General features: G+C 40.7%; 1 protein-coding gene across 2 annotated transcripts in view; it reads left to right on the top strand.

The window, feature by feature from the left end:
* Positions 1-14659, top strand: part of mdy (diacylglycerol O-acyltransferase) — a 175720-nt gene that overhangs the window by 129122 nt on the left and 31939 nt on the right. For both annotated transcript variants that reach the window (XM_089581706.1, XM_089581705.1), the window contains 3 exons: positions 1359-1462; positions 8738-8818; positions 12649-12693. In XM_089581706.1, the coding sequence (XP_089437832.1) occupies positions 1359-1462; positions 8738-8818; positions 12649-12693 (230 nt within the window). The remainder of the gene's footprint in view (positions 1-1358; positions 1463-8737; positions 8819-12648; positions 12694-14659) is intronic.

Raw genomic sequence — 14659 nt, 5'->3', positions numbered from 1 at the left:
TCAGTGCCTATGTTATGACATGTAGAATGTGGGCAATGCATGAGGGTGGCCTTTGACCTCTTAAACTCCTGCAGTGAAGGCAACAGGGAGACGCGGGTCTTAAAATAAAAATTTTTCTTACTAGAGATATCATAGTGAAATTAGGTGTGTATATGTATTTCTTCGTCCTGTCTTCAAAAATGTTATTGGTTTCTGTATATCTCACTTAGTTCCCATGGTATGTGAAAATAACTCAACTCTAATTAGGCAATTTCTTACGGGTAATTAGACTTTCCTTCAATGTTTTTTGGTTTCAACTGAAATGGAGCTTTAGCCAAAGGCCTGACATGGAGAGGAACATCATTATACAGAAGTGTTCAGTTTTGTCAAAGCACCATAATTATGAAATATAATTAGGTGACATTATAGTTGAAAATTTGATATATTCAACTCAGCCATAAAAAAGTAGCATAGCTCCATAGTTGAGATCTTTCTGAATCCAATGGTATAGGATGAACTAAAAGTGCACCATAAAAACGTAACAAACTTCCGTAAGGCTAGACATTTTGCCAAAATATGTGAAGGTGAGAAAACCTCATTTGAAGTGTGCTCACCATTCATTCGGAGGTCGTTGTAGAGGCCTCAGAAAACAGCAAAATGCGGACATTCTAAGAGGATTTCACAATAGTAACACCAGGATGCAGGGAAGAGCGCCAGCTGTCGAACAAGACCAAGACGGCAGCCATCGTGGATGCCGTTGCGGGAAGCGACGGGCGCAAAGTTTGGCTGCATTTAGCTCCAAACTCACCATTTTGAGGCTTCGGAGGCATCAGATATATCAGTTTTATAGTACTTGGAGGTCAAATGATACCTTGAAATTTCGTAGGCAGATACTTTAGAGTATATTGAATACAAATATGCCATGTTTGAAAAATCGAAATTTTCATTTTTTTAATCATTTCAAGACCCGTGTCTCTCCTTAAGCCTGGTGGCAGTCCTCGCCTGGTACACTTCACTGCCAAAAGCATTGCCAAGACCTGTTGTACCTTCATTTTAATGTGCGATTATTTTATTCTTGGTGTACTTGTAACGGGATTAGATATGATAGTTCCAAAAAACCGCTCGCTATGGTGTCAGTGCAAAGCAGGTTAGGTACAGCCATGCCTAGCGAGTGGTATGCTGCCAGCACACCAGCAGGTGGCTCATTGCTGCAAGAAGTGCGTCAGGAGCGTGGGTGTAGGGGGCAATCCCCTTCGAGTTCATTATATCCGGGTTCATCTATTTACAATTAATCATAGCTATTTTGACATTCATGTTTAGCTCTGTCCTGCATGATGACAAGAAGATATTAAGAAATCTGTGTTGCCTTGCTTTTGCAGATATTTATTATTTCATTTTTGTGCCAACTCTCTGCTACGAGCTCAACTTTCCAAGGTCATCAAGAATAAGGAAACGTTTTCTGTTTCGCCGGTTTCTGGAATCTGTGAGCATTCTACATTTCAACTTCATTATCCAACTACTGTTCTACCACACAGATGCTGATATTGATATAAATTTGCAATGTGCCGATGTGTAGCCACAATTGTTCCAGGAATTTCTGCAAAAATATGTAGTGTGTGTAAATGCCTGCTTAACTAATGGTGTAAGGAGATAAGGGAGTGGTGCAAAAGTGTGTGTTTAGATTTCAGTGAGGTTTCTTATCTGGGTACTTTTGTCTTGGCTCTCTTCACTGGTGTATTTGCTGTCATGCTTTCCATGGCTGGCCATCTGAAAAGGGCTACTCAGAAGTTGGCTTTACTGGTGAGAGGAATTCATAAAATATAAAATGAGATTTAACCTAGTGTATTTGATTTATGCATGGCTAGGGAGCAGGCAAGTAAGTTTGACAACACTGGGTTGGGTATTAAGGCAGTTGCCAGTCAGTCATGTAGCATGCATATATTGAGTTTTTAGTGTCCCAAGCTTTTACCATGCATGTGTGCATGTGTTCAATAAACGATGGAGAAAGAGGCAGCATGCTGCATGCAGCTATGTGCACTACAAAGTTTACTGAATGTAACCCTGTCATTGTGTACTTGCCTTTTCTGCTTCCTGGAAGCACTGATAAGTGCTAAAATTTAGAGGGGTTCATGCATTAAAAAAATAAACAGTTGTAATTGCTCCCTCACACTCTTGAATGAAACAAGTATTTGCACTTGGAACAGCTGTAGCTGTTTATATGTATATTATCAAGGAAGTGTCGATCATTAGAATTTTTGTACCTTTTTGTCACATGCATTATTGCACATGGTTGGTTTTATTTGCCTTTTGTCCTTTGTTTGCTTGCGGTGCCTAAATTAGCATTATTCGGCTGTTGTTCTGTTAGCTTTATTTCATATGAATACTATGTGATCAGTCTGGGTCTTCCAGCTGGATTGTAATATTTATGTACCCACCACAATAGCTGAGTCATATGGCTACTGATCCCGAGGTCTTGGGTTTGATTCTTGGCTGTGGCTGCTTTGTTTCCATGGAGGCAAAATTAAAAAGTGCCTGTGCACTGAGATTTCAGTGCACGTTTAAAACCTCAGGTGGTTGAAAGCAATCTTGAGCCCTCCGTACCTTATAGCCCGCAGTCTTTAAATATGCCATAATTATGCCATAATTTCCGGTATACAGTTCACATTCAGCGTGTAGTCCACAGGGCTCAATTTCGGCTGAAAAATTTTTTTTTTTACTTGACTGTCCACACCTGATGCATAGAATTATGTAAGGCAAATATTTTATGCGAAAGGGTGGTTTCACGTAAGATCGAACAAAGGGTGGCTGGTCAACCTCTTAAATTTATTTCAAATTTTTCTATATTGTTGCATAATCACTGGAAAGAAGCGATCCACAATTGGTTTTGCCTCCCAAAATTTTTTCAAATCACACAAAATTAAGTGCTCTGCTGTTTTGGCCAACTTTGGTTATGAATTATATAAAATATAATAATGTTAGGTACCTGAAAATTGTTTGAGCAAATATATGGATGTTTTTATTTGCGCTCCATTATTTTTGTCTGTCTGCAAGCTATACATGTTTTTATGAAATTTATCAAAATCCGCATAAAGAACGTTATTGCATCTTGTGTGCAGGTCGTTATATCAAAAATGGCTTATAGCAGAGTGGCAGCAATTGTGCGCTATAATCTATGCAAACAGACCTATCAAACTGCAGAAGTTCATATTTATATATCTTTTCTATAAAGAGATGTGATGGCGCTAACTTCAAGAAAACACAGAACAGTGAAAACTTTTGATGACAATTTAAAAAAAGAAAACATTTTTTATATTTTTAAACTTTGTCAACATGTTGTCCTTTATATCAGATTTCACAATCAATAAAAATATGTCGCATAATTTTGTTTCTTTAGTAGTTACATTCCCTCCAATGAGACCCTTGAGTAAGAATTGGCAAATTATGTATATTTGACTTCTAGCCTGCTATGTCTATAGAATGCAGGGAGGATTGGATCTCAATTCCTTAGAAGCCGCCGCGGTGGCTCAGCGGTTACGGTGCTCGGCTGCTGTCCCGAAAGACGCGGGTTCGATCCCGGCCGCGGCGGCTAGAATTTCTTTGGAGGAGAAATTCTTGAGGCCCGTGTACTGTGCGATGTCAGTGCACGTTAAAGAACCCCAGGTGGTCCAAATTTCCGGAGCCCTCCACTACGGCGTCTCTCATAGCCTTAGTCGCTTTGGGACGTTAAACCCCAGAAACCAGAAACCATCAATTCCTTAGAAGATCTGGAGTAGCGAAAGGGTGTCGGCGGCACCGATGGCGTCAGTATCGAGACAATTTGGGCTCTGGAGCGGCCATGAGAACGGGGCTACTATGCATACACCCACGCACCCCAGACGCTGGTTGTTTGGGGCGACGCTTTGAGAGTTCGTTTTCGCATCCTTAGACAGGCTTATGTGATAGAGGAAACCAGCAGAAACTGGTCCTTTGTCCCCACACATGGTCGTGGCGGATGGGGATAATGCACGATCACCCGCCGCCGCGGTGCTCGGCACTCCGAAGAGCCACCGGAAACTAGGCCGTTTATGCCCAAAGGTCAGCACGGCTTTCTTTCCGGTTGATCATGGCCGCACTGTGATGCAGCCCAACATGATGATTGGAGTGATAGACACTTGGTCCTTTCCGGGTATTCCATTACGGCACACCTTGGGAGCAGTGTTCACCAAGTTGACAGAGGGTGCACCAGCAAAGCTGTGCTGGCTGATTCTAGAGGAGATTTGCTGTCACCGTCGCTGTAGTGGCTAAACCAGACGCGTTCTAATCCACTTAGGGTGGAGGGGAGCCCGGGCACAGCACTCCCTATCAGTTTTCGGATGTTCACTTCAATCGTAGATGAGCAAGAGGCGTGCTTGCATTTACTGCGCGCTGCTCACGTGCGTCTCATGGTGACAAAGTATAGCTCTGTCCTAGTGTTTTGTGCAGATTACCTTTCCAAGCACAGCAAGCTCATTCCAAAGAAGTGAAATTTTCGAAGGGTCACCGACCTAGACATCAACATTTTGAAGCAACTCCTAATATGCGAAAGACCTGTGAATGTCAATGAGACGACTACTTGTCCTACCCGTGCTCTTGCTAATTCTGGAATGAAATATGGTAATGAAAATTTAGAAAGAGCGATCGTCCCAATAGCCAGTGGATATTCTCAGCAACCAGACACGTGGAAAAATGCTTGCAACGGTGTTGGAGGACTTGTCAAGCACCAAGCTATGCTCAGCAACCTGAGAACTGACTTTGTAAGTGTGTTGTCAAAGAAACTGAAAGATGTGCATCTAATACACCTGGAAGTCGAGAAAGTTGTTGCCTTCCACGAGTTAAAAAAAGGAAGAGTGGATGACAGTGCGTGCCTTCCATGGCGTTCAAACTTGGCATGCGTGGCAGCTATCCACGTCACCAACAGAAGCATCCCCTGAATTGTATGTGGCACGCACAGCTGGGTCTGCGTGGAAGAAACTAAGTGTACAGAAGTGAAGATATTGTGCTTTGTTGAATCAGTTGAATAAACGACTGCAGCCCAGAAACAAATTTTTTTAATGAAGCAGGTCTCCATGACCTTTTCGAATTATTCTTATTGCTAAAAATTATTTGAAATATGCTGCCTACTTATTTTACTTTAACCTCTTTGTGTGTATTCTAAGCTGCACATCGAATCCTGACTGCTTTTTCGTGGAGGCGAAATACCAGAAACATCCGTGTGCTGTGCAATGCCGCACTGCATCAATGAACCCCAGGCAGTGAAAAATAATCCCGCGTCCTTCACTACAGTGGCTCTCAGAGGTAATCTGATGCATCAATACATAAATGACTACATACAATATACTACCAAAATTGAAAACACATTCACAAAGATACGCTCTTCAGACCTGCATGGTGCGCTCAACTTTGCGCAAGGGTCTCATTGGAAGGGTCGTAGCTACTACAGAAACAAAATTATGCAACATGTTTTTAATGATTCCAAAATCTGATATAAAGGAGAACATGTGGAGAAAGTTTAAAAATTATAAAAAGTGTTTTTTTAAATTGTCAGAAGTTTTCATTGTTCTGCGTTTTCTTGTAGTTAGCGTCATCATGTATTTTTATAGAAAAGACTTATAAATATGAACAGCAGTTTGATAGGTCTGTTTGCATAGATTATAATGCACAATTACTGTCACTCTGCCGTAAACCGTCTTTGATATAATGTCCTGCAAACTGGATGCAAAAATGTTCTTTGTGCGGATTTTGACAAATTTTATAAAAACATGTATAGCTCGCAGACAGGCAAAAATAATGGAGCACAAATAAAAATATCCATATATTTACTCAAACAATTTTCAGGTACCTAACTTTAATATATTTTCGATAATTCATAACGAAAGTTGGCCAAAACAGCAGAGCACTTAAGCGCGGAACTCCACCTCTCCGTCATTATTAATTTCGCGTGCTTCGAAAAAATTTTTGGGGACAAAACCAATTGCAGGTGGCTTCTGCCCAGTTATCTGGCAACATTATATAAAAGTTACAAAAAAATTTGAGATATTGATCAGCCACCCTTTGTTCGATCTTATGTGGAACCAACCTAAACTGAACTGAAAAAGAAATTGCTATAAAGTCCACACCTATAGATAGTCTGACTGCATGCTGTATTCAATGCGGTGCTATGTAGTCCTGGCTTTTAGAGTATATTCTGTCTCTCAAATAAGTGATCGAAGGCTGGTAAAAAAAAATTGAATAAAATTTTATTTGTTGGTACCATAAATAACCTTTTCTATCCATTTCTGCATGTTCAGTATGAGTAAATATAGCTGATAAAAGAAAAGTACAGTCTTCAGATGTGAAACTTTTAACATGGTTGGATGAGCCTCATGTAATAGTCAAAACTTCACAGCAGAAATCTTTACTCGCATAAAGGAAGTACAGATTTTTCTTCACACCTTTACAGATATTAATTTGTTTGCTCCAGGTCCAAATAAAATTGGAAGCATAATAGCCAACTTTGTGTCTTCGCATTAGTGCAGTTTTTCACATACCGCCACCGCGGTGGCTAAGTGGTTATGGTGCTCGGCTGCTGACCCGAAAGACGCGGGTTCAATCCCGGCTGCGGTGGTCGAATTTCTTTGGAGGAGAAATTCTAGAGGCCCGTGTACTGTGCGATGTCAGTGCATGTTAAAGAACCCCAGGTGGTCGAAATTTCCGGAGCCCTCCACTACGGAGTCTCTCATAGCCTGAGTCGCTTTGGGATGTTAAACCCCATAAACCAACCAACCAACCTTTTTTATTATTAATGGTCATGCAGTAACTGGCCCAGCTGTTTATGTTGTTGCTCCATGGGGACTGTGTGTCAAAATTTTATCATTGCAGTGTGCTCTGTAACTAGATGTTTTCTGTGTGATAGCTGATGTATGAGTCTAGCTCTTACTCTGTGAACGAAGCTTTATGATGGTGTTTGTAGTACAAATAGTTGACCACCAAAGCCAGTTTTTCTGGCTCTTCTTTCAACCAGGCATCTGTGCGGTTTCGATCAGTTAGCTATTTTTGGTATGCTTAGCTTCACTAGGCTTGAACGAGTGATTTCAAAGTAATAAAAATAAAAAGCTAGCATGACCAGTCAACAGAAAAATTTTATGGGATATAGGTGCACGAAAAAAAAAATATATTTCTGTGCTCTCGCTCAAACCAGTTGGCTGAAGGGCCAGCAGGTATGAACGGATGTGCATGGTTCATCTGCTGATATCAATACCAGAGAGCTGGATTGTGAGGCAGGGCTACTATAAAATGTTTTCTGCAGCACATACATCCCATAATTCTCTTACATCCTGAACATGTAATTTTTCAAGATATATAAGGCATGCCTGTCTCACTGCTTGGTTTGATTGAAAATCAAAGTAATTGAAAAAAAGGCTTTGTATGGCTAGTTGTTTTCACGTCTGTAAAAAAAAAAATTACTGCTGTGAGGTAGCCATTTATAGAATGGGTGAAAATTTTCTTGGCCAAGAAACTGCAGTAGGGCAGTCTGTGGTGTGGCATTATTGAACAGGTCATTAAGCTGCCATGTAAATTTAAGGGGGGATGTGGTTCTCTGAGATGAAGTTTGTTATTTTTTGTTTTAGAGTGATGAAATTTGGCATACTTATTGGGAGGTGCACTAAATTAATAAATTCAAAATTTCACTCATATATACTGAGTAGGTTTGACATAAATTTTTATGTGCTTCATTGCTATACCAAACTTGCAGAAAGCCTGGAGGAACAACAAAGTATGGTAGGAGCCTAGAGTCTCTCTTAAATTTTGGCTAAATGAATGGTTCATGCAGTGACATTCTCCAAATATATTTGACCTGATTTTTTTCCTGCACAGAACATTATATCCATGCTTGCATAATGCACTCATTACTGTCATTTCAAATTAGTGACATAAAAAAAAAGAAATTCAATAATAAAGGAATGTCGTTGCATAAACACTTTATAAAGGGTCACATGCAACAAACCACATGAAAATCCATGAAGCCATTGTCATGCTGTGCTTTCTGCAAGCAGGGCAGTTAGGTCATAAAACACTTTTGAGAAAACTGACATTTTCACGGAGATCTCGGCCAGTTTTTTTGCTAACTACGGTCACAAAAAACATTGTTTAAATTCAATTCTGGGCCATTTTCGAGGAAAATCTTTCAGAATATAATTATAAAGACCTTAATTAGAAATTAATTAATTAATTAGAATTAGAATATAATTAGAAAAATCTGGTGTTTTCTTAAAATTTTTTTTCGAGGTTTTCGTGAGCCACGTCCCCTCTTTATACTTCTGTAGCTCTATAAAGCAGTTAGTATAGATGCTTTTGCCTGGTGTTGCTGCTGCAAAATTTTTTGCAATGAAATTGCTGGACCAAGAATTTGATTTGCAGTCAGCAGCTGACTAAAAGCAGGAACGTTACTGGGATATTTTTTCAGAGGGGACCTAAAGTAATTTATTAAACTGGGCAGGAAGTGGGGTGGGGTAAGCTGGGTGAAGCATGCCTGGTGAGAGCACTGCCAATGAGGTGGGGAATTCGGAGGCTAAATTTTTGATGGGGAGAGGTAGGATTTTCAGGTGGAATTGACCTGTTTCTGTTTCTCACGTAATCAGTGGGATCAAATGAAGTTGTGTGTCATACTTAATATGTGTAGTGTTTTTTCTGCAGCCAAACTGGTTTGTTTTTATTACGTACGACTGGTTACATTTCTGGCTTTCCATTTTTTTTCTTCCAGTTGTTGCTGTTGCAGCTTATCCTGGCTTTGGCTCAACAGTGGATAGTGCCCATTATGGAAAACTCCCTAAAACCTTTTCAGGTGAACAAATGATTTGTATTGACTGTTAATGTATTTGTATTGATTGTTAATGTTAGTACTGTTTGTGCATATGCTGTTAATTTTTTGTTTTTTTTCTTCAATAGTCAGATGACAAGTCACACATTTGCATTGCTTAGGGAGATGTACAGTTAACAGCAAAAGTTTACGGGTTGTGGGTACGTAAAAAAAAATTGTTTCGACTTTGTCATGCAAGCCAATCACTTAAAATGCCTGCATGTGTCAGGGGACTTGTATGTTTCATCTGCTGGTATCGGTACCAGGTGACTGAGTCACGATACAGTGCTGCAATAAGAATGTTCTTAAGCACATGCAGGGTTCTGTTTTTGACACCTGAAACAGTCATATACATTTGCAGTCATATTTGGTGCCACTCGCTGGCTGGGTTCCTTTTGAAATTCTGGTGGACGACTGGACCTTTGATTTCATTTAGCCAGCATGTGTTGTACACCACAGGAAGTAGTGCTTCAAGTAAAGGATTTATTACATTATCAGTACACTGTGGGTTGTCTTCTGTTAATTTAGTCATTGTTAAAGGGATACTGAAGCAAAATCTTAAAATTGAACAAAAACGCTGAAAATAGATTCTCGGAATGTGATTACACCGAAATCTAGTCGTCACTGCACATACTTTTCAGTGGATGGTTTTATTTTCGATGTTTTATGAGTGTGCACCAAGCACTCCCAGCCGGGTCGAGGTGAAGAGCGTGACGTCATGACACCCTCGTCCGACAGGCAACTGGCGCGATGTCACACGAAGCGCGATGTCACACTGCAGTTTGGGTAGACCAAGCGATAAAGGCGCTTTCACACTTGGACATTCGGCGGCGAGAGCGAGTGGTATCCGCCACCGTGGCAGAGATTCCGCCAAAATATCCAGCGGAAAGCTCGATCGGTCAAGAACAGATTTCTGTCGCCGGAAAAAATTCCGCCAATTCTCATCGACCAATAGGACGGCGAGTACAAAGTTCCATTTCCGCGGCGACAAATATGGCGGTGCCCTTCGATGCATGATGCCTCGCTTCGGGCTGTATTCATCGTTGTTACTGCCTTCTTCAGTGCGTTCAATGGCCATAAATAGGCCACCGGTCTTTCACTTCATCTCCTGTCGCCCATAAGAAAACGTACGAGTAATAAATTTGCTTAATTTTTTTATTTAGAGTGACGATTCTGACCCCTTTGGGCTTAAGAGGGGCGTCGGTTTGTTGACAGCTATGGTTCCCCTCCTAACCACCACATAGCGCCACTAGTCTAAACATCGTCGCACTTCTGTTTTAAAAGTGAGAATGTTAGAAATGGCGTAAGGTCCAGAAAAAATGGCATCATTTAGCGTACGTAAGCATGCATACGGTTATGGTATGTAGACAGCATCGTTTAACATCTTGCCATATCTGTGTACGCTGTGAGCAGACAACACACAGACGATGAGCGGCTGATGCAAAACTGGAAAACCCGCGAGTAGCGATGTCAATCATGCTTCTGCGGGAACAGTGGGCGCGCGGGTGTTATGACGTCCAGTCCCAGCTTCCACAGGTGGCCGCCAGGTGCAACGATACGGCAATAAATCGCAAAAAAAAACGTGCTATCCACCTTTTCTCGTTAAAATGCTTGTCGCATTTATCAATTTTAGCAGTCAAACTCTTGTTTACATGCAAAAGAGCAGCTCCAAAAGTTTGGTTCAGTATCCCTTTAATATACAAACTCTAAAGGAGTGGTGATCTGGGCCTATTTGTACTTTATTCTGCAAAGAATAGTGCCAACTGTGAGGAAACAAAGAACAAAATAAGACAAGTAATGAACGGCATAGTGCTTTTGCTGCCCAATTTTTTGTTTATTTTGTTGAAGTTAACACTATTGATCACAGAACCAAAGGCTAGCTGCAGTACAGTCATGTATATATGAGTAAAACCTCGTTACAAGAGACACTCAAGGGACCTGAGAAAGATGTCTCTTATAAACAAGGTCTCTTGTAACCAAAAATTCTAAAAACACTGAGTTGGACTAGATAAGTTTATTGCACATCAGCATATGAGTGCATTTAAACACATTCACGCATATTAACAGAAGATTGTTCAGGATGGGTTAAAGAAGTCCTTCATAGTAGTTTGTCTTTTTGTGAGTGCAGTGTATTAGCTTCCTTCCAAACTTCTGGAGGTAAAGCACTTCACTTTGCAGGCCTTCCTGTTGCTCACAATACCTTTGAAGCACTCTGAGATGCTCACCAGCCTCAAATGCTGACACTTTTTCCCCTGCAATTTCCTCGACGTTATTCTCCTCCTCCTCTGGCCCATCCTCTATGGCACACGTACCATTTACTTCGGCAAGGATTGCACAGTCTGTAAGCTCTTCAGAGCACACGAGGTCTACATCTGCAGATACGAACTCCTCGAAAGATTCTGGTACCTCTGCAATCTCTTGGATGCTCGTCCAAGCTTCATTTTCAAGGAAGTTTTCCACAGGATTCATACAAGGCCCCTCTTCCATCATGTCACCACATTTAAAGCCTGCTTTTCTGAAACAGTTTTCCTCAACTTCCCTTCTGAGGCCATTTCAGACGGCTGAAATCACCTGAACAGCAAACTTCACGTCAGTTACTGTTGCACGGTCTTGCTGCATGTTGAACAACAGACATTCTACCAACCTTGTTCTGTACTGCAACTTGACAAAGTGCACAAGCCCTTGGTCTGTTGGTGGAAGATGGGATGTGGAGTTTGGAGGGAAAAGACTAACTTAAGTGGCTTTGAGCACAGGGACTTTGGCGTGGCAAGAAGCATTGTTCACAAAGAGAGGCACGTCACGATTCTCAGCTTTCATCTTCTGATCAAATTTTAGCAGCCAAGAGTTGAAAATGCTGGATGTCATCCATGCATTCTGGTTTGCTTCGTACGTGACGGGAATGTGATGCCAGTGGCTGAAACAGCGGGGTCGTTTCGACTTCCCATTCACAAGGAGACGCTCCTTCTCAGTTTCTGGCATATTGCAACAAAAAAGGTACTGATGCACTCCTTCGACCACTTCCCGCCTTGGCATGCATCGGACTTGAATGACAGTGTCTTTCCTGGCCTCATTTTGTAGAACAAACCGCTCTCATCTATGTTGAATACGTCATCGGGGGTGTAACCGTGAAGTAACTGAGGAAGGTCACCATCTCTCCATGTGGGCACGCAGTCTGTAACAGCAATTTCGGTGCAGCGAGACAGTAATCGCAATTATGTGATGTGTGACGTCCAGCTGCGGAAAGGAACAGAATCGAGGCAAGGGAATGAAAAGTGCAGCGCATACGAGTTGGTACGACATTGCCCAAGTTGCGTGAGCGGATCTCTTCTAAATAGTGAAGTTTACTCTAGGGACCTAAAAAAAGTTGTCCTTAGTAATCGAGTGTCTCTTGTAACTGTGTCTCTTGTAACCATGTCTCTTGTAACGAGATTTTACTTAACATTGTGCTAAAAATAGGATGTATTTGTGAAATGTTCAGCCATTGAACTAATTTGGAACTTCATACTTTCACTGAGCTTAATGCTTCTGCTCCCCAATGTCAGCAATTAATTTAATTTAGTAAGACCAATAGTCACCTTTGGCACGAGCATTAAATATACATTTGCAGACATTTTGTAAGGCTAAAAGCAACAAATAATAAGTCTGCCATATCCCAAAATAAGTTAAAACCCAAAATATTACTTGTTTATGCATGTGGCTTCAAGAGCTTATACATAGTTGCTGCCTTGTTTGAAGTGCTTAACATTTAAAGAAATTTGAACCTGTTTTGGGAATACAAGAGCAAAGATATACGCTGTCATTTTCACTTGTTTCAGGAGATGAATTTTCCAGCAATGCTCGAAAGACTCCTAAAGCTAGCGGTAAGCACACTGCCACATCGCCTTTTCTGTTAGTTTCTCTGGCTGTGTTAAAACATTATTGATCTTTAAAGTTTTTGATGTTGCCACTACATGTGTGTTCTTTGATGCTAGCAAACTTGTGCTCTATTTATGGTAAGCACACATTGATATTTTGTCCTAATCTGTGTCTGCAAGAACCAGTGAGGGCAGCAGGGAAGTGAACTAAGTGGCACATTATGTGATGCAGTCTGCAAAATTGCCTTCTCATTGTTTCATGCACTACGAAAACAGCATTTAAATTTGCACTAGAAGCTCTTTCAGAGTGTGTGTAAGGTGTTCAAGTTGTATCATACCTACATTACCTACAGAAATATAGAAAGGTGAGCTAGTTGGTTAGCATTCATCTTGAGAAACAAAAACAGTACCAGAGAGGCAAAATACACTGCAAAGAAGTAGACAAGATGAATGCGTCCTGTCTACTTCTGTGTTTGTTTCATCCCTTTAGTGCCATTTCATATCGTATGTATCGTAGTTACCAGCCCAGAAGTACACCTGTTCAAGTGAAGGGATATAACATTTCTGGATGTGCTAGGTGGCCCCTGAAAGCACACCAATGTAGCTTTACTCTTACAAATCGTACTATAATATATTTAAAACCATGGTTCAAGTTTTGTGAATTCACCTTTGTGAAGTAGTATAACTCCAGCAACATTGCAAAACATGAATCAGGAGTGCCTTAGTTTGAGTAAGGTGTACCAATGACAAAAAAAAATTGGCAAATTGGTTTTTGAGTGAAGGAAATGGTGCTGTAACTGGCTCATATCTCTGTGGACACCTGAACTGCACCGTAAGGAAAGGCATAAGGGAGGGAGTGGAAGAAAAAAGGATGAAAGTGGTGCCGTAGTGGAAGGCTCTAGAATAATTTTGACCTCCTGGGGGCCTTTAACGTACACTGACATCGCGTAGCAGATGGCTGCCTTTTTCATTTCGCCTCTATCGAAACGTGGATTTATCATTCCTATGATGTTTTTGATTCAGAAATAGCCAAACTTGGATCATAACTTCTAAAGAGACATTTTATTAGGGGAAGGCTGAGCCAATGAGTAGGTTGTTGTTGTCTTTGCCTTTCAGAAAATGTGTTAAGCAAGTAACTAATCATGGAACCTAATTGACCGGTTGCACTCTAAGATCAGCCATTTCGCAACCATGCATATTTTGGGTCTTGGTTACAGTGATGATTTTTTTTTTTTTTTCACTTGTACATAAGCATCAGAATTCCAAGCATAATTTTTGAAAGCTTATAGTCCACAACCATGAAAATATCATTAAAATGTTGAAGGCTGCTGACTGTGCAATTTGGTTTGTTCAGTGGTCTCAGCTTGACTATGTTAGCTTGGAAAATTATCCGAATTCCAAATACTACTGGCCGTTGACCACACAAGAAAGAAATTAGGTTATTATTGGCTACCACAGGCCAGACATTTGTATGTTCTAAATTGACATTTTTTTTTCCTTTAGTGCTAGAAGGGAAATTTGTAAAATATGTGTCATTGCAGTAATTGTAATGAACCTAAAAGATTGGGCACTTTGCCGTAAAATGTCAAAATTTGGCAGTTATTGCATGTGTCTAGGGTTGTGTTCATGCACTACATTCAAAGGTGATCTATACTGAAGAATATTTATGGTGCAGAAGGAGAAAACTGTCATCAGTGGGCTGTAATGGGCTGTAATTCTGCAACTGCTCAACCCTTTTTAAAGGGAAACTGAAAAAGGGTTTAGAATTTGACAAGCTTAAAGGGGTTAGATGTATGAAACTTGCCGGTAAAGCAAGCAGTCTGTTTGTGGTAGCCCTGCAAGAGCACTTTGAGTCCTTGATGACATATATGAATGACTTGCACAATATTAACCAAACATACTTTGCCTACAGGAAACGCATTTAAACCCGGCGTATACAGACTTTCTGAAAAAATATGTAGTATACCGAAAG

Source organism: Amblyomma mixtum, chromosome 3, assembly GCF_055824585.1.
Source record: "Amblyomma mixtum isolate Tamu chromosome 3, ASM5582458v1, whole genome shotgun sequence".
Taxonomy (NCBI): Eukaryota; Metazoa; Arthropoda; class Arachnida; order Ixodida; family Ixodidae; genus Amblyomma; species Amblyomma mixtum.
This window is presented reverse-complemented; position numbering and strand designations above follow the sequence as displayed.